Source organism: Leptonychotes weddellii, chromosome 6 (assembly GCF_054177405.1).
Source record: "Leptonychotes weddellii isolate Sample4059 chromosome 6, ASM5417740v2, whole genome shotgun sequence".
NCBI classification, from domain to species: Eukaryota; Metazoa; Chordata; class Mammalia; order Carnivora; family Phocidae; genus Leptonychotes; species Leptonychotes weddellii.
Window position 1 is genome coordinate 109,470,150 of NC_138374.1, and position 27,751 is coordinate 109,497,900.

The following is a 27,751-nucleotide window of genomic DNA, read 5'->3' on the forward strand; positions in this document are numbered from 1 at the left end:
CCCCTCTCTCTTTTTCTTCTTCTTCTGGGATCCCAATTATTCTAATGTTATTTCGTCTTATGGTATCGCTTATCTCTCAAATTCTGCCCTCATGATCCAGTAGTTGTTTATCTCTCTTTTTCTCAGCTTCTTTATTTTCCATCATTTGGTCTTCTATATCACTGATTCTTTCTTCTGCCTCATTTATCCTAGCAGTTAGTGCCCCCATATTTGATTGCACCTCATTAATAGCCTTTTTGATATCGACTTGGTTAGATTTTAGTTCTTTTACTTCTCCAGAAAGGGTTTCTCTAATAACTTCCATGCTTTTTTCAAGCCCAGCTAGTATCTTAAAAGTGATGATTCTGAACTCTAGATCCAAATCGTACTAATGTCCATATTGAGTAGGTCCCTGGCAGTCGGTACTGCTTCTTTTTCTTTTTGTTGAGGTGATTTTTTCCGTCTTGTCATTTTGTCCAGAGAAGAATAGATTAATGAGAGAATAAAATGCTAACAGGGTAACAACGTCCCCAGGAAATATACTCTAAACAAATCAGAAAAGACCTGAAGCAGTATACCACTTCTTTCTACACTCCATTGTTTAAAATCAGAAATCTGGTGTCATTGAAATTGGTGTTGCCATAGAAGTAATGCATCATTTCTCTGGCTGCTTGAAAAGAAAACACATGGTAGTGATAATACCTTCGACACTGTATTTAGTTTTCAAAATTTTATTTATGACGTGTCTTTGTGTAAATTTACTTGGGTTTGTTCTATTTGGGTTTCATTCAGCTTTTCAAATCTGGATTTATGTCTTTTGCCAAATTTAGGAAGTCTTTATCTCAAGAGAATTTGTAATCGCTTATCAAATTATTTTATGATGGTTTCTTTAAAATCCTTGTCAGGTAATTCCAACATCTGATGTAACTCAGTGTTGATTTTAGTTTATTTTCTTTTCTCACTCAAATCGTGGTTTTCTAGTTCTTGGTATGATGGGTCATTTTCAATTGAACCCTGGACATTTGGGATGTTACTTTAGGAGACTCCAAGTCCTACCAGAATGTTTTTAAATTTTAGCAGACAGTTAAGTGTCCAGCTCACCTGCTTAGTTTTGATAAATAGGTCCTGGCCTATTTTGATGGGCTATGGGTCCAATGACCAGTTTAACTGCTGAGTTGTTGCAGTGTTGTTTTGGTCTGCTCAGTTCATCTGGTGCCATTGGGGCTCCCACTGTTCTCTGCTAATGATATAAATGCCACACAGTTTATTTTTTACAAGCCATGCATTTTTGAAATTCTATCCCTTGTTAGATTAAAATAAAATTTCCATCATGATAAAAAATGTAAGTTTTTTAATACATTTAATGAGAGAATTCCATTCAAAGAAACCACTAGAGCTGTTAAATATAGCTACAAACTATTCTTTTTTATTATAATTAAGGATGTATTTATTACTCCTCACTACAATTAGAATTACCTTCTATATTGAAAATGGTTGTGGTTGCATATGCAATATAATTTTCTAACTTTTTATAATTAAAAGTGAACTATACTAGAGTAGAAAGTAACTCAGAGTCCTGGAAGACATACTGAGGGAGATAGAAATAAAGAAAGCTTGAGGTTACAGAAAGTGAGAAATAGTGAAAACAAGGAGGCAGAGTATTCTGGTGAGAAGATCCAAGCCCCTCTGAAGAAGGACTAGCTTTTATTCAGGGTTTCTTCTGGGAATTACAACAAGTAAAGCAACTTGTCATGGCCCAGAGAAAGCAAAAGTCTCATTCAATGAGATAATTGAGAAAAATATGAAGATCCATTTAGGTATTTTAATGACTTGGAAGCTCATGGGTCTAGTTGCAGTAATGGTTACTATTCTCTAATTCCCCAAAATCATTAAATAAAATTTCTTTGGCAAAATATCTTCACATACTGTCATAACTGTTTTGTGCCCATAGCTGCAGCGCTCAAACTGACATAATAATGGTGCATAAACACTTGATTTAAAGGTTGATACATTTATTTAAACCCACATATTCACATAATTTTAATGGAAAGTTAAATAAATGTATAATTAAAGAAGGCCTGTAGTTGAATAATACTGTTCAGTCCATTCCAAAATCAGTAAATTTGCTTTATTTTGTATGACCATCCTTGACCGTTACTGGAAGGAATGTTGGCTGCTTCTTCTTATTATGTTTTAGCTTTCCAGTTTGGGGCAATGGACTCAGTTCTAGGGATATAGTGATGAAAATACATGATGTCTTCCTGAAGGAAACTGAAAAACCATGAGGAAAAAGATGCACAAAAATACAAGATACAATATAATAACTGCCACAGTGAAGCCATAAAAAAGCAGTCAGTCAAATCAGAAGAGGACCTATTCATGCTATTCATGCCAGATGGAATTTATTGGAAATTATAAGAATCCAAATTCAATGATAAGTTAGCCTTTTTTAATACGAAGGACCATGTTACTTCTAAAAATTAAGACAGGATCTCATGACCCGTGTGCTTACCCTTGAAGCATCCTGTTCTAACCAACCAAGCTTAATTGTCTCTGTTTATCAAAATATGGTAGTGATAATACCTTTCACAAGTTTCCCAACTGTCTCATAAACCAAGTCCAGTTTTCAATTCTAGCTTTCACTCCCAACTCCAATTAGCATTTACTCCAACTAAAAGCAACACCATCACTGGTCTCTGGAATGCTACATTGTTGCCTCTGAGGCTGGGATTTATTTGCCTTCACCCATCTGCTCTCTGCATGGAAAGAATTGAGTGCAGCAGGGGATCTTGTGAAGTCCTGGCTTCAAACCTCAGGCAGAAATAGTGGGGTTTTTAACAATAAACACCCCGATGAGAGCCACCTGGCAAAGTGACTGTACACAGGAGTTCTCAATTCTCAGGTTCATCTGCTTCCAGTACAATGTTACTAAAAATGAAGCATTCACTTTTCCTTAAAAATGAAATCCTTTCACTTTACCTAAATCCGACTGAAACAGCCATATAGGGCCAAACATATAACGTTGAAAGTGTCATCTATTCATGAAGCATTGAGGGATATGGGACAGTCAACATCTCCTGCCTAAAGAGAGATGTTCAATAGAATTTGTTCATTTGCTGGCTTTATGTTTTAGGCTTATTGTTGTTCTTAGAGATGTACTGTTTTTCTTATTTACAATTTCACGTTTGAGAGTATAGATCCTAAATAACTTGAACAGATATTAGATATACATATAAAACTATTGCTCTAAAAGATCAAATGTTGCTTCAATCTTTATATACTTAATAAAACATGCATTAGTATTTCCAATAGATGCATCTAATTCGCTTCCTTTGCCTTTGTTATGCATATTCTATACACAAAACTATTCGTAGTGTGTATGAGCACATTTCTGCTTGTACTACTTTTGGTTTTGCCACGGTCACTACAACAATTAGGAAAAGTGTACCACCTACTTATACATAGGTTAATTCTGAAAATCATGTTTATTGTGCTTACTATCTGCTATCTACGAAGATATTATAGCTAGTAGGAAAATATAATGGTCATGATTTGGTAGACCAAATATAGAACAAATACAAAGAATGGGCATGTCTGTGATACCCTAATGACAAAGATAGATAACCATGGCATCAAGGGTCTTGGCTATTTATCAGGTTAGTGTCGTTTTGTTGACTTGAAATCAAAAGACCTAAGGAAAAACTCTCAAATGAATAATCAACAGAGAGATGCCAGCTCTCCAAATCAAATATTTCAGCCAACATGCATTAGAAAAAGACTAGTTTTCTGAAACAAAAGAATAACACAATTATAAGTTCTTCACTAGGAAATTAATAATTAAATTCTCAGTAATCCACATTGCCATTCCATAGGAGCTGTCCTTGCAACTTCGAGGACCTGAATAGCACATTTTCATATCAAGATCCTATTTTCATGTGAGAGATGTGGGCCACCACCATTTGAAAGAGCTGTAAGAGCAGTAGCAGTTTCTAATAATATGCAGGTGTTTATTAGTGCAAGAAATTGAACAAAACATTCAGAGAAGAGGTTGAAGATATGAGGAATTATGTTTGCAGTAAACAATACTGCAAACCTTCACATGACCTGGTCACCTGCATACGTATATTTACTGCTTGTGAGGATGGCCATTTTGACACCATTTCTAGCCGCCCAAGATCCCCAAAAGTTTCCCTACACATGCTAATCATTAGGAAGAACAGTATCAGTGAACTTCACCTGACCTAATCAATGGTTACAGCTTTTATGCCCAAGTTCGCTGCTGTGGTTGTTGAGAGGGTCTATCTTCTGACATTAACACAGAAGACACTTCAGAAATACCTTTGTTCCCCACATCCTCCTCCCAACCACCTCCACGTCACATTCACTTGGAGTTTTACTTAAGTCCTGATCAGCTGTGGTCCCAGTTCTAGGGAAGATATTCAAAGCCTTAGATTAACTAAATCTCTTACAGAAGAGTTGGATCTCTTTGCCATGACCTACGGGTGGGCTTACCTCAGTCATCCCTAGATGCCCAGGCATCTCAGGTCCTTTCATGCCAGGTCCATTGAGCCTCAGTCTCTTGTCTCTTATGCCAAAATGCTCTGTGTATGGCTTAATTTTATCCAATTTCCCACCCTTTTCTGGACTGCCCACTATGTGCTAAAGATCTCAAGCTTTACTCTAAGTTCAATTACTAATATCCTTAACCTCTTATCAAAATGTTTCTTTCACCTAAGCTCAATAAGCAATATCCTTAACCTCTTACCCAAACATTTCTTTCACCTACTTGGTTTAGCTGAAATCCAGCTATTTTCTCAGGATCCTATTTCTTCTGCAACCCTTTCAAATGAGGGCAGTTTTCTATTCTTCCAAATCCCATGTTCTGAAAATAAACTAAGTGTCCTTCTCATTTCATTGCTACTTCTAGGCAGTTACTCCTCTTTCTTCACTCGAAATCTCAATTTATTTTATTTTTCCTTCCCTCCCGTTATGTTCATCTGTTTAAAATAAGATGAAAATTGAGAGGGACGCTATATGTTACTGAAAATGAAGCATTCGCTTTTCCTTCATAAGAGATGCTGAACTCTAGGAAACAAACTGAGGGTTGCTGGAGGAGAGGTGGGTGGGGGGAAGGATAACTGGGTGATGGGCATTAAGGAGGACACGTGGTGTAATGAGCACTGGGTGTTATATGCAACTGATGAATCACTAAATTCTACTTCTAAAACTAATTTTAAAAATCTTAATTTATTTTAAAGCATGTGTCTTTAGACAATGCCACCCACTATCTCTCCTTGCTGCAACCTTCTTTCTACCTCCTGGTACCTTCCCCTCTGTCACTGAAGATCTTAAAATCATACTCCTTTCATCATTCTTGGAAGCTTCAACACCCATGCAGAAAGTCCATGCACCCATTATCTCCCACTGGCCTACTTATTTCTAATGACTATGACTGCCACCCCACAACTTCTGCCCACTCTGGTCACAGCTTTATTATCACCAATAACCTCACTAACATAACGCACGTTCCATCATTCTATTGTCTAACCATAACCTCTATTTTTCCAGTTCTCTTAACTCCAAGATTTTTTTAATTGTTCCTAGTCAATTGTTCTAACCTTTTTTTTTTTTTTTACTAATTGCCTCATCCTTTATCTCAGCTTGAATTTCATGGTCTAATACTATATTCCCTTGCATCTACTGTCAGCAACCCTGATCCTGTCTCTCTCTATTGTACTTACCTGGCAAAAGTACACTTATGGTTAAACCTAACACTCTACCTTCTCCACACCTACAAGCAATTTGAATGGGGCTAGAGAAAAACTGACAAGTCACCCACTGCACTGATGAGTATCACTTTAAGTTTATGACCCCCATCTCAAAGAAGCTCTTAGCACTAGACAACAATCCTTTTGGAGTTCTACTTCCCAAGGTGACCATTTGTACTTTCTCTTTCTTCAAACCTCCAATACTCCTCCCTCTTTGTTACTCTAAGTGGATTTTCAAGTTTCTGATTTCACTTGAGAAGAACTACCTCATCTCCCCTCTACTAAACCTATTGTTGGATTTGATTTTACCCTAATTACAAGCTCATAACTTAGTGCGGTAATGCTTCATGGATGTTGGTAGACGACATAAGATTTTTGAGTCATAAAAAAGGCCCACACAGCAAGCAAGCATGAGCATCAGATTGACCTCAATTGCTCTTGCACCCAAGCCCCACAGAGTTGACATTATACATATGGGCCGGATGAGTACTACACAGACACAACCAAAGAATACTGAGTTGGGGAATTCACTGTTTTTATAGCAAGCAGTATGAAACCTACTCTTTGTCTGAGAGGGAGACATTAATTACTTCATCCCTCAAATTTGCTTGCTATCAAACCAACCCCAAGAAATGGCCTGGGCATGGAGCAGTCAGGGCCTTGCATTCTTGGCATTCTTAGCAAGAGCCTGCAAGGACGCACAAAGCCCAAAATTGATTGTTTCTTCCAGCAAACCATCCCATTGCTGTACACGTTCCTGGCTAAACTTGAATTTTCATATGAAATATGCCACTCCATTAGCCACCCTGATTAATCTGTCAGAGATTGGGACCAAATCTGTTTTATTTGCCTCATACAGCATTTAATTAAGGATACTGTCAACAAGACTCTAAGAAATAGGATGAGGTCAGCATGTAATATTGACTTCAACTCTACTCCCCAAGGTCCTAGACTCAGCAACTGAATAAATCCCAGGGGTACCAGCAGGTCTTATTTCAGATAGCCATGATGTAGTCTAAAGCCAGTCTGTGACCTATGCAAGGGCATTGAGACCCACCTGCTGATTCTTTGATGTCATTACTAATACAGGGACAAAAGATGAGTAAACCTCACCCTCAAAAGAAGGACATTCTTTCACATACAAATATATAATACAAAGGAACACACTTCACTCCAGTTTGGAATTTGTTGTTGAACCTGATTTAGATGATGGTTATGTTGGTTTGGTTAATGTGGTACATTGGGCAGTGTCACTGAATAGTTGCAGCCTTGATTTCTATGTGTGGCAACCCAAAGCTACTTGGGCATCAGGAGAAGCATATAAATTTGTATCATTAGGATTGACACAAGATTATAGAGGCCCATCCATTGTACGCATACAAGATTGAAAAGAGGACAGGTTCAGAAACTGCCACTGATGGTGTCAGGATGGCAGAGCAGTTTAGGATCTGCTGTGTCCTCAGAGTTTTTATAGCATGTAGACAAATCCAGTAGTGAGTTAAATTGTCAGCTGCAGATGCTGCTAGATTCAGTTAGACCATATGACGGTTTGCCAGTCTGCAATGCTGAGTCTAGGGGACGAGGAGAATATGAATTGCTCCCTTCCCCTGAACCATCTTGGGGTATAAAGTGTCCTGTCCAGGGGCGCCTGGGTGGCTCAGTTGGTTAAGCGACTGCCTTCGGCTCAGGTCATGATCCTGGAGTCCCTGGATCGAGTCCCGCATCGGGCTCCCTGCTCGGCAGGGAGTCTGCTTCTCCCTCTGACCCTCCCCCCTCTCATGTGCTCTCTGTCTCTCTCATTCTCTCTGTCTCAAATGAATAAATAAAAAAATCTTTAAAAAAAAAAATAAATAAATAAAGTGTCCTGTCCTCAGGCACTAAGATTGTTGTTCTCCTTCCATGGCCTTGAAACTGGTGTGTCCCAGCCCAGTAGCTGTAACTTTACCTTTTCCCCAGTCATCTGTTTGAACCAATACCTGTCAGTGAGAGGAGTCAGATATAAGTAGGAAAAAGCGATTTTAAAAATTTACAGCAATCCCCATTATATTTTCCAACTTGGTCCACCTGAGTCATTGTAAGTAGAATTGGTGGGCAATATTTTCAACCAAGTGGTCATTGTCTTAATGATTAGGACCATGTTAACTCAATAAAAGAATCCACATAGCCTAATCAGAGTTAAGTCTAAATCCCTTAGTCTCTCCTTTAGGTGGGCTGCCACTCAGAGCGTATACAAACCAAGCTGGCCTGGTATTGTCATTAGAGGAAAGAAAGAAACTTCAGGCTCATTAACAGTAAGGGCAGAATTATGAATTTTCAAAATAATCTGTATGAGTCTTCTCTCCTTTCATCCTGATCATTACCCAGGAGGCGGCCTACACAAGATATTTATCTGGTGATGGCTATATTTTGTGCCCTAACTACCTCAATAAGGGGTGTGGACCAGAAAGAGGTGAAGGAGATAGAGTCAAAAATCTTTTGGGATTGGGGCACCTGGGTGGCTCAGTGGGTCGGCTCAGGTCATGGTCTTGGGGTCGTGAGACCGAGACCCCATCAGGCTCTGTGTTCAGCGTGGAGTCTGCTTGTTCTTCTCCCTCTGCTCCTTCTCTCTTTCTCTCTCTCAAATAAATAAATAAAATCTTTTAAAAAAATATTTGGGGGTTGATTTTTCAAAAGTCTGCCCTGCATCCCTCAAAGTTGCTTGCTGTAAAAAACCACCCTGAATATTGGCCCAGGTAAAGAATGTTTAGGGTCTTGCATTCTTGGCACACCCAGCAAGAATTTGCAGGGATGCTGAGTGCTCAGAGCAGTTTGACTCTCTGAGACGTGCCCATTTACCTGTTTTTCATTACTCACCACCTCTGCCCACGTTTGGACTACCTTCCCATACTACACTCTCACCTAAGGCCCTCTAGTTATGCATTGGATCCTCAGTGACTCAAGGACTCTCCTTTACCAGTTATTTCTTCTAAATTTTACATCATTGATTTCTACTCTATTCTAAATCACTCAACTTGCTTATCTCCCATCCAAAAAAAAAAAAAAAAAAAAAGGTCTCTAGAATGCATCTCCAGTACCATCCTACTTCTCTATGCCAACCTCCTCCAGAGAGATGTCTATACTTACTCTACTTTCTCACTCTCTTAACCCTCTCCGGTCAGGCTGTCCCCATAGCTTCAGTGAAAACTTTGTCAACAATTCCCATTTTGCCAATTCAAAGCTTAATTTTTGGTTCTCATCTTACTTGACCTCTCAGTACCATTGATAATAATAACAAAAATACTTTTTCTTCCCCATTTTGATAATGTTAACAACATTCACCCAGTTTGGCCAAAAATCTAAGAAGTCATATTTGATTTCTCTCTTTCTTTAACTTCACATTCAATTCATCTTCAAGTTATATAGGCTTCTCCTTCAAGATGTATCCCAAGCATGACCAAGCTTTCCCACCTCTCCCATTTCTACTTGAGAACAAGCCTCTGTCATCTCTTACCTTGACTAATGCAATAGCTATCTAGCTTTTTTGGATGTTTCTATTCTTAACTTCCTAAATTCGTTTTCTATGCAGCCGTTGAAGTAACTTTTAATGTACAATAGATCATATAAGTCTTTCATTCAAACAATCCAATGGCTCCCATTACACTGAGTAAAACCCATATTCCTTAACATGTTCTACAAGCCCCTGTATGATCTCACCTTGGCCTTCCTCTCCAAACTCACTTCCTGACTTCTCACTCTATTTTCTCAAACTAGACTGGATTCTCTGAGTTACTTGATTAGGCCAAACTTAGTCCTGAATTGGCAGCTTTACATTTACTTTTCTCTCTTTTTGGAAGATTCCAAATCACCATGATGGTGTTTCATTTATAATTTTAGATCTTTGTTCAAATGCCACTTCTCCAGAGAGGTCTTTCTGGACTTCACTAAATAAGATGACCCCACTCTACACCCCAACATATACATACACATACTTTATTTCCTTACCTGCATTACTTTCTTCATATTATTTATTACTACATGATCAATGCACACGTGCTTGCGTGAATGCACACACACATGCACACACACACATGCACACACACACACACACACACTTCTGTTTATATTTTAGCTCCCTCCCCAGCCCTGACTAGAATTGTCCACCATGAAAGAGGCTTTGAATGTCTTGCTGATTATATAGCTCCAGGACCGAGCACAGTGCCTGGCCATATAGGAGGCCCAACAAATATTTGTTGGATATAAGAGCTGAAACTATTCAGTGGAAGCTTCAATCAAATCTCAGGACTCTCAGGGCAAGTATTGATCATCAGTCCACATATCAGGTAAAATTTTGCTCTCAGCAGCTAAAAACAGTAATGAATCCTCGGAAGATTCTTTCATTCTCCTAAACCAAATATAATTAGTTGAGGTTCAGAATTCTTGCCCCAATTATGGTCTATGCCAATTTTGATAAGTTTTCCATGCCAGTTGACATATAATTTGAAAAACGTGTTCTGTATATTTCTGATTGATCTTCAATAAAACATCTTTAAGTTTCTCAGTTCCAACTTTCTTCTTGTCAAGAATGTAAATATTTGCAAAGAAAAATTCAAATGCGTTGTAAGAGCTTGTATTTTTGTGAGAAATCCTTTTATTAAAAATGAAATCTTTTGGGGCGCCTGGGTGGCTCAGTCATTAAGCGTCTGCCTTTGGCTCAGATCATGATCCCAGGGTCCTGGGATCGAGCCTCGCATTGGGCTCGCTGCTCAGTGGGAAGCCTGCTTCTCCCATTCCCACTCCCTCTGCTTGTGTTCCCTCTCTCCCTGTGTCTATCTGTCAAATAAATAAAATCTTTAAAAAAAAATGAAGTCTTTTAAAATTTGATTGAACTCTTTTTTATAATTTCACATGATCTCTTTTTTAATGGATCATGCCAACTCTGTGCAAGTTATTGGGAACGTGACTACAAGCACTTCATAGCTTAAAATAAGGTGGCCCTGTCTCTGTGCCTAGTGTTTCCCTCTGGCATTATCTTTGAGTCAAATGAGTATTTTTAGTTCATTGGTTTGCGACAAAAGTAACTTTACCAGTTAGATGTTGTCATATAGCTATTCTTGTTGAGTTAGCTTCTCAAGGCAGGGCACAGGTTTTGTTGACATTTAACAATGTTTTTGAATTGTTTTTTCCATTTTGACTTCCCCGGTTTATCTCCCATAATATGTGAGGAGGGAAAAAAAGGATAGGATAAGGCTGAGTGTGGGTAGGCCCTTTTTGGCACATATGAAAACTTCAGGACTTTCCAAGTATCACCCAATGATGCAGATACTAGGCAATCGCTTAAGATTCTTAAAGTCCAACCAAGCAAAATAATCTGCTCTCTACAAAGAAGTCTATTTTTATTTAAGTTGGACTCACAGTTTAGATCAAGATCTCTTTATTATTTTTTAATTTTTCCAGGTAGTTATTAGATCACTGCTCTATAGGTAGAGATTAACCTAATTTACTCTCATCTTTCTTCATGCTTAATCTCTCTTTCCCTCTCTCTTCATTTTTGCTCACATCTCACTCTCAGTTACAATGATTTTTATATGAAGGATTCCTCAATCCAAAACTCTGTCAAAACTTCTTGACAAAAGTAGATGCATCTTTTGATGCATCTGAGAGGCATCTTTGTAAATTTCAGGCTTGTTGTTAATTTCTCTGATGTTCATCTGACCCCAGAAAGGAAGGTCTGAATGAAACATTTCATAAGTGCCACAGATATTCAACTGGTTAAAAGCTATCTGTGTTTTTTTGCCTTCCTCAATGGGTTTTATTTAAAAACATCTCTCTCAAAGCTGCGATTTACCTCCTACTGAAAAACTGCAGTAATTCAGATATAGTGATTTCACTTCTTTTTTTTTTTTTTTTGCTTTTGTCTCCTGTAAGCAATTTATTGAAGTATAACACACAAGCAGAAAAGTGTACACTTCATACATTCGTAGCTCAGTAAATTTGTTACTTTCCTCTGAAGGAGACAACTAGAACCTGTGTGGGTAGTAATAGGGGCAAAATTCAGCTCAATAAAAGGAATGACTTTCAAATAACTAAAGCCATATACAAATGGGACAAGCACCATTGTGAGGAAACAAGGTTCTGCATGATTGGAATTATTTTTCATAGGTAGGAAAGAAGAGGTCCTGCACTGAGTGATAGGTTGGACTAGATGACCTCTTTGATTCTTTCCAATTCTAAGAATATATGTAAAAGCAAATTGAAAAACAATGTCCTAGAGGTAGCATCAAGACAATTATAAATGTGCATAATGAAATTCTATTTTCTAATTATCAGTTAAGATGATATTTAGAAGATCCTTAAAAATAACTTAAGTCCATTCAGTAAGTACATTGAAAGAATAGTGGGATGGGTTTTTTGTTTTCCATATTCATAGAATATTTTATTTTAAGTTAAGAATATTATCACTGAGGTCTGGGGTTAAAGGTTAGAGTAAGTTTCATAAGATGAAAGAGTATATCTAATCCTGTTATTTGGGTGAATTTTGACCAATAGTGAAATTTGTAGGTCTCCTCTTATTAAAGCTAACATAATTTTATTTTAACACAAAAATGTTACCTATATGATGACTATAAAACTTTTTCATAGCCATGCATCCCCAATTCAACAAGAGAATTAAGATTTCATTTTTGTGTACTTTTCCATGATGAAGACATTTGTTTCTTTAATATTCTTCCATACGCTGACCATTTCATTTTGTGATTTAAATGTTTTAATATGCTATTTTGTTTCAATGATTTAATAAATAAGAAAAGAGGAAATAAAGATAAAAATTATCTAATTTTCTCCTTAACACCTGGGTTCTACAGAGTCCAAGGTGATTAAATTGAAGGCAGCATTGCTTTGGAGTTACCTATTAAACAATATTCTGGAATATCATCAAAAGTTTTGGCAAAGAAGAATCATTTTTTGGATGGGAGGTTAAACAAAGGCCCAGGCCTCAAATTTATCTTTGTCTTTGAGTGAGTTTTAACACCATTGACCTGGCCAAACTCCAATACCATTCATTATATCTTGGCTGTCTCAATCGACCTTGAAATTTTAATAAGGCCCTATATTTCTTGTCTTAACCCACTTTCATAATATTGCTTGGAGCAAACATCCAGCTGTGGTTTTTCACTTAAGTAGCCAGATTTATCTAGCAGTTAAGGGCATCCCTGTATCTCTTATTCCCCCACAGAAGCAGGAAGAGGCTCAGTGAATTTGTTCCAGTGAAAAGATTTGAAGAGCTTAGACAAATAGGTAAGAAAATCCAAGTAAGATAATCCAATTTCTCATACTGCATTCATTAGGAAAAATGATAGAAGCAGACACCCAGCTGAGCACTTAACTTCAACCATAGTTAAATTCTGCAAAGCCCCAAAAGGTAAAATGTTACAAGAAATTAAAACACCAGGAAGCTTTACACCAAGATACATTCCAGATCATCTGAAGCCTTTTGCCTTTGAATTCTCACAGTTGGCTCTTGGGCACTTTGATCCATCCTGTCTGAACACATCACCATGCCAAGTTACACAAAGCAGCCCAGCAGGACTGACAAGGCCCAGGAGCCAGCACAAGTGTGTATCTGGTGCATCTCTCCTAGTTGAACTGTCCTCATTGGTGAGGATTTTTAGCATGCAAATCGTGCACCTAAAAGCAGGAAAATGGAAGAGATTCCTTGGCTCCTCCCTGTGTCTAGGGAAGGATATATTTCCTTTCATGACCGCACTATCTCATCTGACAGCCATTCCCATTTGAATTACTACTCTTAGATCCTGAAAGATCATTCATTAATATCAGCTTTATGAGTCTTCATCTAAGCAATACCTCACTAGGACCTTTAATCAATTTCCATTAAATGGGTTCCTCATTCTGGTTTTCTCTCATTCTCCCCCTTTTCATATTTTAGCCTATTCAAGCAATATATATTAGAGAAATTAGAGGATTTTTCAGCAATTTTAAGGAATATATTGTAGTAGAGAAATAAGAGAACTTAGAGTATGACTATACTTGAGTCACTCAACTTGCCTACATAATCCCCATTTACTCCATATGTCATAGGCAAGTAGAGATCGCAAAAAGCATGCTGAGAAAATAAATACAGTATTCTTTCAGTTGCACAGAATAAGTACAGTTAACCCTTCAACAGGTCAACCCCACGTGCAGTCGAAAACCTACATATAACTTTTGACTCCCCCCCACCCACAAAACTTAACTATTAAATAGCCTACCGTTGACTAGAAGTCTTACCTATAACATAAATAGTTGATTAACACATATTTTCGATGTTATATTTATTACACACTGTCTTCTTACAATAAAGTAAGCTAGAAAAAAGAAAATGTTATTAAGGAAATCACAAGGAAGAAAAAATACATTCACAGTGCTGTGCTGTATTTATCGAAAAACATCCTCATGTAAATGGACCTGCACAGTTCAAACCCATGTTGTTCAAGGGTCAAACGTAATGATTGTCTTTAGGGCCTTACAGTGATGTCTTACAAAGGTTTTCTATATGGAGAACTTAGGCATAAATTTAATTTGTATATGTGCAACTAAAAGGGCCTCCCCAATGAATCTAATTCCGTTTTGTCCTTTGTAGTAAATTCTCTAGCTGTAATGTATAAAATTGATTTGGTCAAACCCAGAACCCATAAAAAATGATTAAAAACACAAGAGGTGATACATACAGCCTTTGATTTGTCAGATGACAGTACAACTCATTGCAATAGTAATAATGAGCATTGTTCCTGTCTTAATATAAAAACTTTCCACAGCCACTTAATGCACATGAAAAATTTTAGATATTTACACACTGATTGGCAAAGTCAAGTACATACTGACCAGTGAGATAGTTGGACTGCTTAAAAATGTTTTGCACTCTTTAATGTGAGGGAGCCAAATAATTTATGGGCTTTGAGGAGTAAACTCTTCTCTGCAGATGTGCTTGATGCTTTCCAAACAACCTCTCCTCCTTTAGGCCATAAGAGATTTGACTCAATATGTCATGTTCAAATACATACAGTGTGTCTAGCACTGCGCTCAGCATTCCTTATTGAGCAAAATGAACTGAAACTGTGATGATGGTTGGAAGCAGGGGCTGTGGAGCCAGACTTCCTTTGTGGGAAGGCAAATTATGCTCTGTGTCCTTCCATTTCCTCACTTACAAAATATAGATAATAATAGTAACCTCATTTACAGAGTGGTTGTAAGGAATAAATGATGATAATATATACAAAAAGTGAAGAACAGCTTCTGGTGCACAGAAAGCCCTATATAAGTATTTTCCATCATGGCGTATCCCCCTTGAGCCCAGGGATTTGTCGGCTCACAGATTTCTCTCCAATACTTTGCACCATGCCTGGTGCAGACTGAATAACCAATAAAGTATATGATAGATGAATGATGAATGAACAGATGAATAAGTTGAAAAAGTCTTACTTCTTTTAATGATAGATAGACATTTCAAATTTGTTAATTCATTCAATATTTTATGCATTTGTTTAAGAAAGTAAATCTCAGATCATTGATACTATAATGATCGTTCTAAGATGATAAAACATTTTCTAAAGAGCGATCTGTGTATAAAGCAGCTTATTTTCAGTATCAAATGAACCTGTTTCTCAGTTGTATTCGGCCAAAGCTACAAAGTAGAAAATATGCCAAAACAAAAATTGTCATTAAAAAAAAATCATACGTGGGGGCGCCTGGGTGGCTCAGTCTGTTAAAAGTCTGCCTTTGGCTCAGGTCATGGTCCCAGGTCCTGGGATGGAGCCCCCTCCCCCTCCCCCCCGCCCCCCACCATGTCGTAGGGCTCCTTGCTCAGCAGGGAGCTTGCTTCTGCCTCTCCCTATGCCCTTCCCCCTGCTTGTGTTCTCTGTCTCTTTTCGTCAAATAAATAAATAAAATCATTTAAAAAATAAATAAAAAATCATATGTGTATGTATCTGAATGTACAATAACAAACAATTCTGATCATGCACTCAACAAATATTTATTAAGAGCAGACTTTGTGCCAGACACTGTTGCATGCCCTGAAAATACTAAACAGACAATAATCTCTGTGATCATGTAGCTTATATTCTAGGGGAGGAGAAAGACAATAAAGGTACACTTACTAGAACTCATTTTCAGGGTGTATTTTGTTGCTCTTTTAAACCTCGCTGACCTGTCAAGATGCAGGCCTGTTCCAAATCAACCATTCTACAGGAGTTAGATTAAAGTTCTTCTGTAATAGAAGTAAAAAATTGGTAACTGCCCTCAAAAAATCTCCTAGGATAAGGTTATCTGTGCTGTTTTTGCTGCAGAATTCTGGAGCTCTGTTCCAGAATCTTTCAAGGACTTGAATGGGCTCACAGTTACAGTTTGAGAATTCTTCACCTCCTATGCATTCTCCACTCCTACTTGCTTACCCCTCTATCCCCCAGTCCACACACATCCTTGCCTTGTGGGGTAAACGGATCTTTTTTTAATCAAAACATATCTATATTGCTTTAGCATTTCCATATGGACCCATACTAAAATTGTTGATACTTGGGAAAGCTGAAAAATGGGGATTATACTAACAATTCTTATCTCAAAATTTTCTAAGTTTCATCTCTGTGTGGTCCAGATATATCTGGACAGGTTTACCCTCTCTTTCTGCCTCTTGCAAATACCGCTACATGGCTAGGAATAAGCATGCTCAGAGGGCTGAATTAAGGAGCTGCTACATACGGAAATTCTCTACTTTTTCAACACAACTGCTACTTAAGTCCTTCTTTGTTAAATTGTCCAATGCTCCTTTTACAAAGACCCATTTTAGAAATTTTAGAGTTCAAAGTCGAAAGAAGTGTCTTTTGACAATGTGATATGCTACCTCCTTTTATTTATTTATTTAATTTTATTTTTTAAAGATTTTATTTATTTATTTGAGAGAGAGAGAATGAGACAGAGCATGAGAGGGAGGAGGGTCAGAGGGAGAAGCAGATTCCCTGCCGAGCAGGGAGCCCGATGCGGGACTCGATCCCGGGACTCCAGGATCATGACCTGAGCCGAAGGCAGTCGCCTAACCAACTGAGCCACCCAGGCGCCTCTACCTTCTTTTATTAAAGGACAATGTGGTCCCTACCATTTCTGACACTTCCCTTTTTGTGTTGGCTGCCATTGAAGCTCAGGGGTCATTTTCTCTTCAGTGTCAACAAGTTTTCCAAGCTGTAGTTTTCTGGGACACTTACTCTCCTCTTTATACATTTTCATGCTATTAAAATAACCTGTGCATTCTTTGTTTTACTGACTACCAGTTTAGTTGAAAAGATGGCTTTTAGTGTCAGCTAGCAAAAGTCTAAGTCCTTTTGCAAATGGAAAGAGAATATACAAGCAAATAAATAATTCCGAACAATGGCTATTAAACTGTAAAGCCAGCAGAAATTCATAAGAGCTTTTTCAGCAGGCTCAAATAAGCTAAGTGCAGAAGTCACAGACTGAGGGCCTTGGGCCAGATTTTCACTTGGGATGTGGTTTATTTATAGCAGACCCAATAATTTTAAAAGAAAAACAAGTTATTAGCATTTAAAAGTTAGGAGATTCCAAATACAAAACTGGATTTCTGACTTCTCTTAAATGGTAATAATGGCTCATAGTAATCACATTCTCTCTGTGCCAGATGCTGTTCTAATATTTAATCTTCCAAAAAGTCCTCTGAAGTGCTACCCATATTACTGTCTACATTTCACAAATGAGGAAATTAAGGCATAGAGAGATTCAGTAACTTATTTTCCAGGATTGCCCAGCTCACAAATAGCACAGCTGGGACCTGAACGGGCTGCCCCCCACCCCCCCACCCTGGGCTCCAGACACTCCCAGATAGATCATGCTGTTACCTGAAAAGAGAAATCCAAAGGCCTGGACCCACATCCCCACTTGACAACCTGGTATTAGTAGCCAGAACTGAAAACAGCCTTGTCTCTTCAGATGATCCCCTGGTGTTTGTAGGCATTTCAGTTTATGACCCTTGCCTTAATTCTAACTAAGTTTAGAGCCTATAGGCTTGGGAAGGGAGCTGAATTTTGAATGCGTTTTCTGCATTCGTAGGTATAGTCTTTGCTTGAGGTTAATTAACATTCATGAGTCCCACAGGCCTTGAGAGTTCCTGTGAAGTCCTCAACACTGACACTAAAATGGGTAAATGAGAACCAAAATACATCTCATTGTGGCCCAGCACATAAAAGCCATTTTACCTCAATTATTCCCCGAAGTATTTCACGCTTAATTGTTTCACATTTACGGATAATAAGGACATGAATGACCACATTTGCATATTTATGTTGCTCATTTGCCCTGTATGCAGTAGTCACTGCTTTAGAAGGATTTGTATACCACCTGTTCTCTGTCAGTTATCTTTTGTCTGTGGTAAAGATTCGTGGATAGAAAAAAAGTGAAAGTAAAACTAATCTCCTTCATTAAAGGTGGAGAGACTTTTAATAAAATGGGACTTGCTCTGCACTTCAGAGGATAAGCAGAAACCTTTGAAGGATTTTCTGTCTGAGGAGTTTCCAGGGAGGAAAGGATATGATTTAGTCAGCGAGTCAACTAAGCTCATTAATTCAGGTAACTTGTTTCTAAAAAGGGAATTTTCCTCTGAAATGCTGCTATTGCAGACCTTTTTTTCCCTCTATATCACAACTTCTAGCCCCTGAGACAAACCACTATTGTTAATTAGCTGAATTAGTTGTACAATTGTACATTATCATTTGTTAAAATTGTGTTCCTGATTCCCAAATTGTAATTTAAATAAAAAAGCAATCGAGAATTGCTTTTCCCCAAATAATGGTTTTTTTAAAATGCAAATAGATAAAGGAGGCATTTCTTGAAACTGCTCTTTGTTATTCTCTTTGATATTCTATCAGGAAAGGATATTTCTATAATAAAGGACATAAAATTGTGAAGTAGGAAGTAAGTTTTCAGATTTCTCTCCTTTCTTTAGTTTTTTTCCTCTTATCACCCAACTCTTCATGGTGCTAAGTTCAACAGGTTATTTCTAACAGTAATAGCAATAATATATGAGAATGTATTATACTATAATAATATGTATTCTATACATAAAATGTTAGTATTAATAGAATATGTAAATATTAATATATGGTATTATACTAATTGTTATATCAATTCTAATAAATATAGTATTAATTATCAATTATATGCTACCATAAATATACCATTGTTATCATTAGTTTTATTATTCTATTATAATTTTAGGCAACTTTTAATTCTCTTGTATTGCCTGAAGGTGATCAAAGGGCACAAACTTTCAGTTATAAGATGGATAAGTTCTGAGCATCATACGTAGAGCATGGTGACTGCAGTTAACAACAGGGTATTGAATACTTGAAGGTTGCTAAGAGAATAGATATTAAAAGTTCTAAAAAAAACATTCTTACACAAAAGTAAATATGCGAGGTGCTGGATATGTTAACTAACCTTCTTGTGGTCATCATTTCACAATACATTCGTGTATCAAATCATCACGTTGTACACCTTAAACTTATACCAAGTTATATGTCCTTTATATCTCAGTAAAGCTGGAAAAAAAGAAAGAAAATAAGCTAATTAAAATATTTAAACCTCCTTTTTTTTCTCACGAAAAAGACAACCCAGGGGAGTCTCTCCTTGATTCTCAGTGATCAAGTGTCTTTCTAGACAGACATTTCCTGTTAAAACTATCCTTTTCTAGCCTGAGGCCTTTAAGAATATTTTGTGATAGGATTTAATAATAAGGTTATGCAAGCATAGTCACTTATCCATTGCAGATTCATATATTTTAGAGCAAAATTAAAAAAAAAAAGTCTTAGGAATTATTGAAATACTTTCCCAAGAAACTATTTCCCCAGGCAAGAGTTGAAGGCAGAAACAGTTCTGTGGTAGACAGCACAAGGGATTACATGCCCATTGCAATTAAAAGAAGCAAGAGAATTCACCTAGAGACCAGAAACACAATTCCTTTTATGGCATATTAGAAACATCCCAGGCTCTCTCAATAGTAGTATTCATCAAACAACTAACATTCTGAAATTCCCTTAAGAGGTTGTTGGAGTGAAAACAAATTTGTTTTTAGTGTGGTATCCTCAGGAAAGAAGCCTTATAAAATCATTTGCCTTGTTGGCCTGTCCACCTCCTATAATAACTATTGATCCCATAAGCTAATTTCACCCAACTTTGATAGAGGGGCAGAGGGTCTACAGCTGGACAGAGTCTCATAAATTTCTTGTAGTTTCTTTTGATCCCTTCAGAAGAGTTGTTTAATGATATCATTTCGAAGAGAATAAAAAAGCAAACCAAGTTTCTGCTGTGAAGTTGTCACTGTAATGGAAGATGATTACATCAGAAGAAGTTCAAATGGAAAAGAATGTTTGTAGTTGCCTTGCAGTTTCCTGTTAACAAGCAAAGTGAGCATGATATGTAACTCCACAGACTATCAGGCATCTTTGCTTCTGATCATTGCATCCTGAAACTTTATAATAAATTCCACTCTTGGGTTTTGCCCATCTGAGTGGCTGACTTCTTATTTATTACAGTTGAACTTAACCAGTGCCCAGAAGTGTATTGCCATAATGGAAGGGCTTTCTAAGAGGTGCTCGTGAGTCACATTGTGGATGGCACAAACAAGAATTAAGAAAAGTGTCAGGAAGGAAGCAGTACACTTTCCTACAATAATATATACCAACATGACAAGTCAAGTTCAAGTCTTGGGTAGAGTAGTATCTGAGAGGACCCAGGTCTGAGTATGCTGGGGATCTGCTTATAGAGTTTGCTGCTGAAATTTGGGACTCCCAAAGGCACAATTTATTATGAGGAATGTATTCACGAAGTTAGGGATGAGCCAGGGGAGGACTTCCAAGGCTGGTACAGGATACAGCATCATGCGGTGCTCAAACTCCATGGAGTAAGGAACTCAAGTATCCTGCTAGCACCTCACCACATTCAATTAGAGCTACCAAGATGGTGTGGCTAACACCTGAGGGCCTTCCCCTACTCTTACTCTACACCTGTGGTTCTAATTTTTCTCTCTGATGACAACCAAAAATACATGCATACAATTTTATGTATATAAAATTTAATATAAAATCTATTTTGGGGTTTTATACTTCAATTTAAATATGATATGTACATAATTTTACCACTTGCAAGTGAGGAAAATCGCACCTAATATCTTGCTCTAGCTGAGACCTCAGAGATTGTATAACTGGATGAGAAGTCCTACAGGTTAACAGGATCCTAATTACAGACAGCTGGAATAAGGCTTGGGCTGGATAGGAAATGAAGTTATGAAGATGGTTCAAATAATTTGCTTTCATAATTTCCATATTTCAACCCTTTCTACTTGAACTTTACACTCTAAGTGGTAAAGAAATAGGTTATATAGAAAATACACAGAATTATTTGCTAAAGCACAATGTAAAAAGTAATACCAACTTGGGAGTTGGCCAGATTGGAAAGTGTATATTTAAATTTTGTTGAAAATAGTCCAAATGGCAACAAATACCCTTCACACTGATATTTGGAAGGTTAGCTTCTCTTAGGTATAATAATGATTTCTCCTGGTACTATTACTAGATACTCATTTTCCGAACTCTGTGAGCAATATTGTCGAATGCCAAGAAAAGACCCAAGGAAGTACAAGGGAAGAAGGAAATGGGATGAATTGTTTCCATGAAACTACTGCTTCAGAAAATGTGGAAGAGCAGAGCTCTAAATCCTCACTTAAATGGATCATTATGACTACATAGAGCTTGTAATAAAACACAACTTTAAGAAATGCTGTGGAACAGATATAAGATGGGCAACTGGATAGAAATTTGACAGGTCTTCAGTGGACCAGGGAAGTTGCCCTCACAAGGATATTAAGTCCTATTGGAAATGAGAAAGTGTAACTGCATATGTGGAAATTTCATTTTCTGGAGCTGCCACCACAGTAGCCAAGTAGGGAGTCAAGTTACAAAGTCTTTAAACTTGGCATCTGATGACATAAGGCCCAAGGAGAAGGCGCATCCTGGCTCTCAGAGAATATATATGTGTGTGTATACACACACACACACACACACACACATATATATGCATAAATGCTGTGTAAATAAAGCAGGTGATTAAGTCGAGTGTCTCTATTACAACATAAATACAATTAGGACTGTAAATCAAGTTACAGTTTTCTCATGGCATTAAAAATACAATTAAAAAATAGATTAAAATTTAAAAGTACACGCAAAAGAAGCACAGGAATGAACATAAGACCAAAAAGATAGGATTGCTCTCTCAATGTTTTATTATCTTTTCTAGAAGTCGTCATGGGAACTAACATAAACCACTGTTTGTTAAAAGCAAGGCTTGCTGATGCTAAATTAACAGGATCCCAACCTCTGCAGTGTGCTAAGTGGAGAATCCTCAGTAAAGAGCAGGGAGCCTAGCAACAGCATAGCAAGAGAAGCGGTGGCTAGAGTTGCTCAGTAGCTAATATTTGCAGTTAAATTGCTGGGCTGTTTTCAATTTTCCTTTGCAAATCTAGATGACTGTACCAGGTACCCGCAGCACTACTAATTGCTTAAAAAGTGTTCATTTTTTTCAAAGGGTAAAAATTCATTATTTAAGAGGCGAAACGAGTGGGGGAAAAATACTATTATTTTACTTAAAAAAAGGTCTAAGGATTTAGGGATTTTAGTAATCAAACTCTTACAAGAAATTATTGCCCAAATAGTCCAAACTAGTACCACAGATCATGTTTCACCTAATGGAATTTAAAATGTTCGGGTTATGACATATTATTCTAATCATAGCCCTTTATAAACTCTACTTCCATTAGCAAGAATGGAATTTTTATGAAGATTAGGTCACATTGGTGTGTTTTTTCACTTTATTTTTTCCCAAACTACTTACCTTGACAAAATGCTTTGGAAAACAGAATAAAGGGAGGTGACTATATAGTAATAAAAGAGGCTTCTGTTAAAATATTTTTCTTTCAAAATTACAATAAATGTCTCAAGACCAATTTTAAAATCTCACTATATATAAATAGTGTTCATGCATCCTTTAAAAAATTTCCTACAAAACTTATGAAGTTTTGAGTGGTATTATATATATCTAATATCTACATAGTATAGATAATATAAAAGTGCTTATTTTGTACCAATTAAAACAAATTATAACTGCATACATTAATTTATGTACTTATAGATTATAATTTATTTTATCCAAAAATCCTAATAGTCTTAATCTTCAATTTGCTTTTTGGTATTTCCTTTCAAGGAATCTTTCTTTTTTTTTTTTTTAAAGATTTTATTTATTTATTTGACAGAGAGAGAGAGACAGCGAGAGCAGGAACACAAGCAGGGGGAGTGAGAGAGGGCAAAGCAGGCTTCCCGCTGAGCAGGGAGCCCGATGCGGGGCTTGATCCCAGGATCCTGGGACCATGACCTGAGCCGAAGGCAGACGCTTAACGACTGAGCCACCCAGGTGCCCCTCAAGGAATCTTTCTTATTCCACTTTTATTAAAGTCACTTTTAATGCAGGGTCATCATTCTGGTCAATGATAGGATTAGCTGTCACTCTATTTCTGTAGATTTGGTGATAACATTTTAATTCAGCGAGTTATCTAAACCATTCACAGGGTCCCTATTTTATACCAGAGCACCTATATTAGGTTGTACTCAAATGAGACAGAGTATCTCCAAGTTACATCTCTGTGTTTTATGCCTTCATTAGTTCCTAAGGCAACAAGAGAAATAAATAAGTCTGACTTACTCTAAAATCAAAGAGCATTGTTTACACCATTTTGTTTTCATATCAGCCCTGACCTGTACTTATTATTACCAGCCTTGTAGAGAGAAGAAAGGTTGGGCCTCAGTGGTTAAGTGACTTTCCTGAATTTAGAGTTTCCACAGAAAGTTAGAATTTGAAGAGCTACTAATGGATGTCTCCAGAGCATATACAGCAGGAAAACTATTTGAAAGAAATAACTATTTCTACTCCATAAATGAAAATTATCTATTTGTTATATTCCAACATTATTCAGAGTGATAGTTGAATGAAATAACTTTCTAAAAAGGTTTCTTCTGACTGTAAGTTAGGTACGTTATGGCTGAAACTATTTGAAACTCTGAAATTTTCTGCAAATGGAAACAAGAAACACATTAATTATAAGCCAGAAATATTTTCCCACCTTAGGTGCCTGCCTTTGGTGAGTTGCTTAGGAGATTGCATAATATTCACTAGGGAACTGTAAAAATAGAGATGACTGACTACCTCAAATAAAGTTGGAGCATGAGAGAAATGCTGTATAAAAATAAGCTAGGTTGTGTTTCTATATACCCCCTGCCTTTTTTCAACCTTAAGAATCCCCAGATCTTCCCTGTGTTCTGATCCTCCTTTATTACCCCATCTACTTAACACCCTCTCTCTACCGGCATCAACTCTCCAGGCTAAACACACACACACACACACACACACACACACACACACACACACACAGAGCTTGTGTGAATTTTCTGTTCTTTAATAGATGCCAAATAACTGCCTTGAGTAAATCAGGATATTGCTGATGGTCCAAAGACTAGGTAAAGTGATCCGGTGTGCCTGCTTCCTCCTAGCTGGGATATACAGAACTGAACAGGTGAGGAAACAGTATGGATGTTGCTTGCCTTTGTGTTCTAGTGCAGGGACCTGAAGGAGATGTTATTAGTTTTTGAAAATAGTCAACAACCCAAAGGGAGCTAGGCATATAAGGAAATTCTGGAAAGAAAACAAATCAGACAAAAATTGAGAGACAACAAAAAGATTATTTCCAACAAATGGGGAAGGGCAAGTTCTGAAGCTTAGAATGATAAACTATGAAGTTATACACAGGTAGATGGGTGATAAAATAGGTAAAATAGGACCAGGGGTGTGTGTCAGGAACATCTGTTTCTCCTGCCCCCCCTTAGCCTATAAGCAGAATTTCTCAATGTTCAGTCAGTTCAACATCAAGGGGTTACAGATGTCTTTTTTCTTTTTTTTTAATTTCAATTTTTTATTTAAGTTCTAGTTAGTTAGCATATATGGTAAAATTGGTTTCAGGTATAGAATTTAGTGATTCATTACTTACATATAACACCCAGTGCTCATCACAACAAGTGCCCTCATTAATAACCATCACCCATTTAACCCACCTCCCTCCATCAACCCTGAGTTTGTTCTCTATAGTTAAAAGTCTCTTATGGTTTGCTTCCCTCTCTTTTTTCCCCCTTCCCCTATGTTCATCTGTTTGTTTCTTAAATTCCACATCTGAATGAAATCATACAGTATTTGTCTTTCTTTGACAGACTTATTTCACTTAGCATAATACACTCTTGATACATCTAAACAGATTTTTGGGGGCGCCTGGGTGACTCAGTTGTTAAGCTTCTGCCTTTGGCTCAGGTCATGATCCCAGGGTCCTACAATCAAGCCCCACATGGAGCTCCCTGCTCAGTCTGCTTCTCCCTCTCCCTCTGCTGCTCCCCCTGCTTATGTGCTCTCGTTCTCAAATAAATAAACAAAATCTTTTTAAAAAGTATTAAACAGGTTTTTCCAAGCATGAAGTTAAGAACTTAACCAGATCTTAGAAATTCTGTGGCCTAAGAGCCAGCTGGGTCTTGAGAAAAATTCAGAGACAACTGTGTGTTTTCTGGGCTCAACCATATCTATCAGAGTCCCTGATAGAGTTTGGTCAGAGAATTTCAAGAGATCAGGGCCATGATATACCTAGACAAACTGAACAAATGGTTAATACCCCTGGAGAGAAAAATTAATTGCCCTTTGCCAATTAAAAATGTACTGTATAATTATACTATGCTAAGTACTAAAGAGTATCTAAATAATAATGGGACTTTTCTTCTCCTCTCATAAAGCCTTTATTCCAATTAAAAAGGTAAGGCTCATGTAAACATAATGCTAACCATCAGTGAGGGTCATGTGATAATGCCACAAGAGAAAAGTTCTAGGGAGTGAAAGGTTAACTTATGCTGGGGTAATCAGGGAAGACTTGTGACAAAGGAAAGAAATAATAATCTGTGTTAGGCACTCGTTCATAGACCAGCATTTGAAAAATCTGCCTTTCTTAAGAACTCTCACTTAAACAAGGGCTTTGGTTATATCTATAGTTTCTTCTCCTAAAGTTGCATTATCATTCAGTTCCTCTCTTCTTCCCATCTCCCATGCTGTAAAGCAACAGCAATAACAACAAAACTTTATCAGGTATACAGTTCTTCTGGCTACTCTCCTTTTTTCTCTCTTTTCCAGTTTCCCACATTTTGGATCTCTAGTGACAATACAGCAGAGACCTAGCCTCACATTCAAGAAAGCTTTAAATTTAAATTTTTAAATTTACCACCAAATGTCTGCTGTTTGTATGGGTTGGTCCTGAACTATTAATTTAATTAATATAAACATTTAATTCATAATCCAGTTCTTGAGCTCTGTTTTTGTTGTTCTTCATTTTAATAATATAATGGCAATTTCAGAAGTTAAAAGTAGCTCTGGTTTTGTCTAGAATGCAGAATTCTGGAAAGAACATCACTTCTACCCTAACTATAAGACAAACACAAATAAAATACAAAATCATAATTCTTCTTGGACTCATAAAAGAATTTAGATAAAAGACAACCAAATAGATTGAATTCAACGGAGGGACAGGTTGAGGAGAGTCACACATATTGATTCAACTATGGCATAACATGGGAGAAAGAGACACCAGTCATCATGCAAAAGAGTAAAAAGAAATCAGTTTTGTTAAATTGCTAAAGGCCAAATGTAGGCTACTATGACAACATAGAAGTGACACAATGGGAATTTGCACTCAGTTGTAGTCCCTTTCCACAGACTTTCAATGGGAACTCGCTAGAAAGATTGCCGGAAATAGGGCTACAGACCAGAGAAAACTGCCCTCTTGTGCGGGAAATGATCAGCAACCACTGCAGAGAAGGAAAAAAACTCACCCCTCTACTCAGATCCTTCTCTCATATGGAGCAAAAATCTTAAGCCACTGGGGAAGGGACAGTAAACCTTGTCATTGTCAGAGCACAGGAAAGACCCATTGCTGCTGGGAGAAGAGTAGAAGAAGAAAGCCTCTTATCTTTTGGGAGAGATGGACAAGAATCCTGTATTCAGTTTCCTATACTTACAACATTGGAAGCCTTCCACCACTGGAAGAGAGATCAGAAATTCTCTCTTGTACACGATTAGCTGCAGACACAAGACAGAATCACTCCATGAGAAGGAGGGACAGGAGTGCTGAAAAGCCCCAACCTCAAGACCTAAGCACATGAAGCCTACCTAACACTGAGGCTCTGCTAGCACAACAGAGCATACACCTGCCCCTTACCGCTGCCCTAGCAAGCATTTGACAAGCAACAGTTTACCACCAGAGGAGACAAGAATAGACAGAGAAATGACTTCTGTGCTGCAGGCATATGGGAACAACTAAAAGCTAAGGCCCAAAAATGGCCCAGATGTTGGCACTAGCAGATAGGATCTTTAAAATAACTATGATCAATATGTTAAAATACCTAGAGAAAAAAAGATGAAATAGACATACACAGATTGTTAATTTCAGCAATGAGGTCAAAATTCCTCTAAGTGTCAAATGTAACTGGAATAAATACTGTAAAAATACAGTATCAGAAATGAAGTATTATTTTTACAACTTCAACTAAGGAAAGAATCAGTGAACTTGAAGATAAGTAAATAGAAGTTATCCAAACTGAATATGAAGAGAAAAAAAGTGAAAATTTAAAAAAAATAAATAAAAGACAGTACATCCAAGAGCTGTGGGACATCAAACAGTTTAACATATCTGTAATTTTAAGTATCAGCTAGAGAGGAGATGAAACAAACAAAATATTCAAAGAGAAAGTAGCTTAGAATTCTCTAAAAGTAATCATAACAAAAGACATCAAATCCCAAACTAAAGAATCTGAGAGAACCCTAAGAAGAAATACACACACACACAC

General features: G+C 37.3%; 2 protein-coding genes across 2 annotated transcripts in view; one reads left to right on the forward strand and one right to left on the reverse strand.

Moving 5' to 3' along the window:
* Positions 1 to 27,751, forward strand: part of CRB1 (crumbs cell polarity complex component 1) — a 122,601-nt gene that overhangs the window by 38,341 nt on the left and 56,509 nt on the right. The window lies entirely within an intron of this gene.
* LOC102746572 (rRNA-processing protein FCF1 homolog) overlaps positions 27,229 to 27,751 on the reverse strand; it is a 1,593-nt gene continuing 1,070 nt past the window's right edge. The window contains exon 2 of the mRNA XM_081822980.1: positions 27,229 to 27,307. Coding sequence (XP_081679106.1) covers positions 27,229 to 27,307 — 79 coding nt within the window. The remainder of the gene's footprint in view (positions 27,308 to 27,751) is intronic.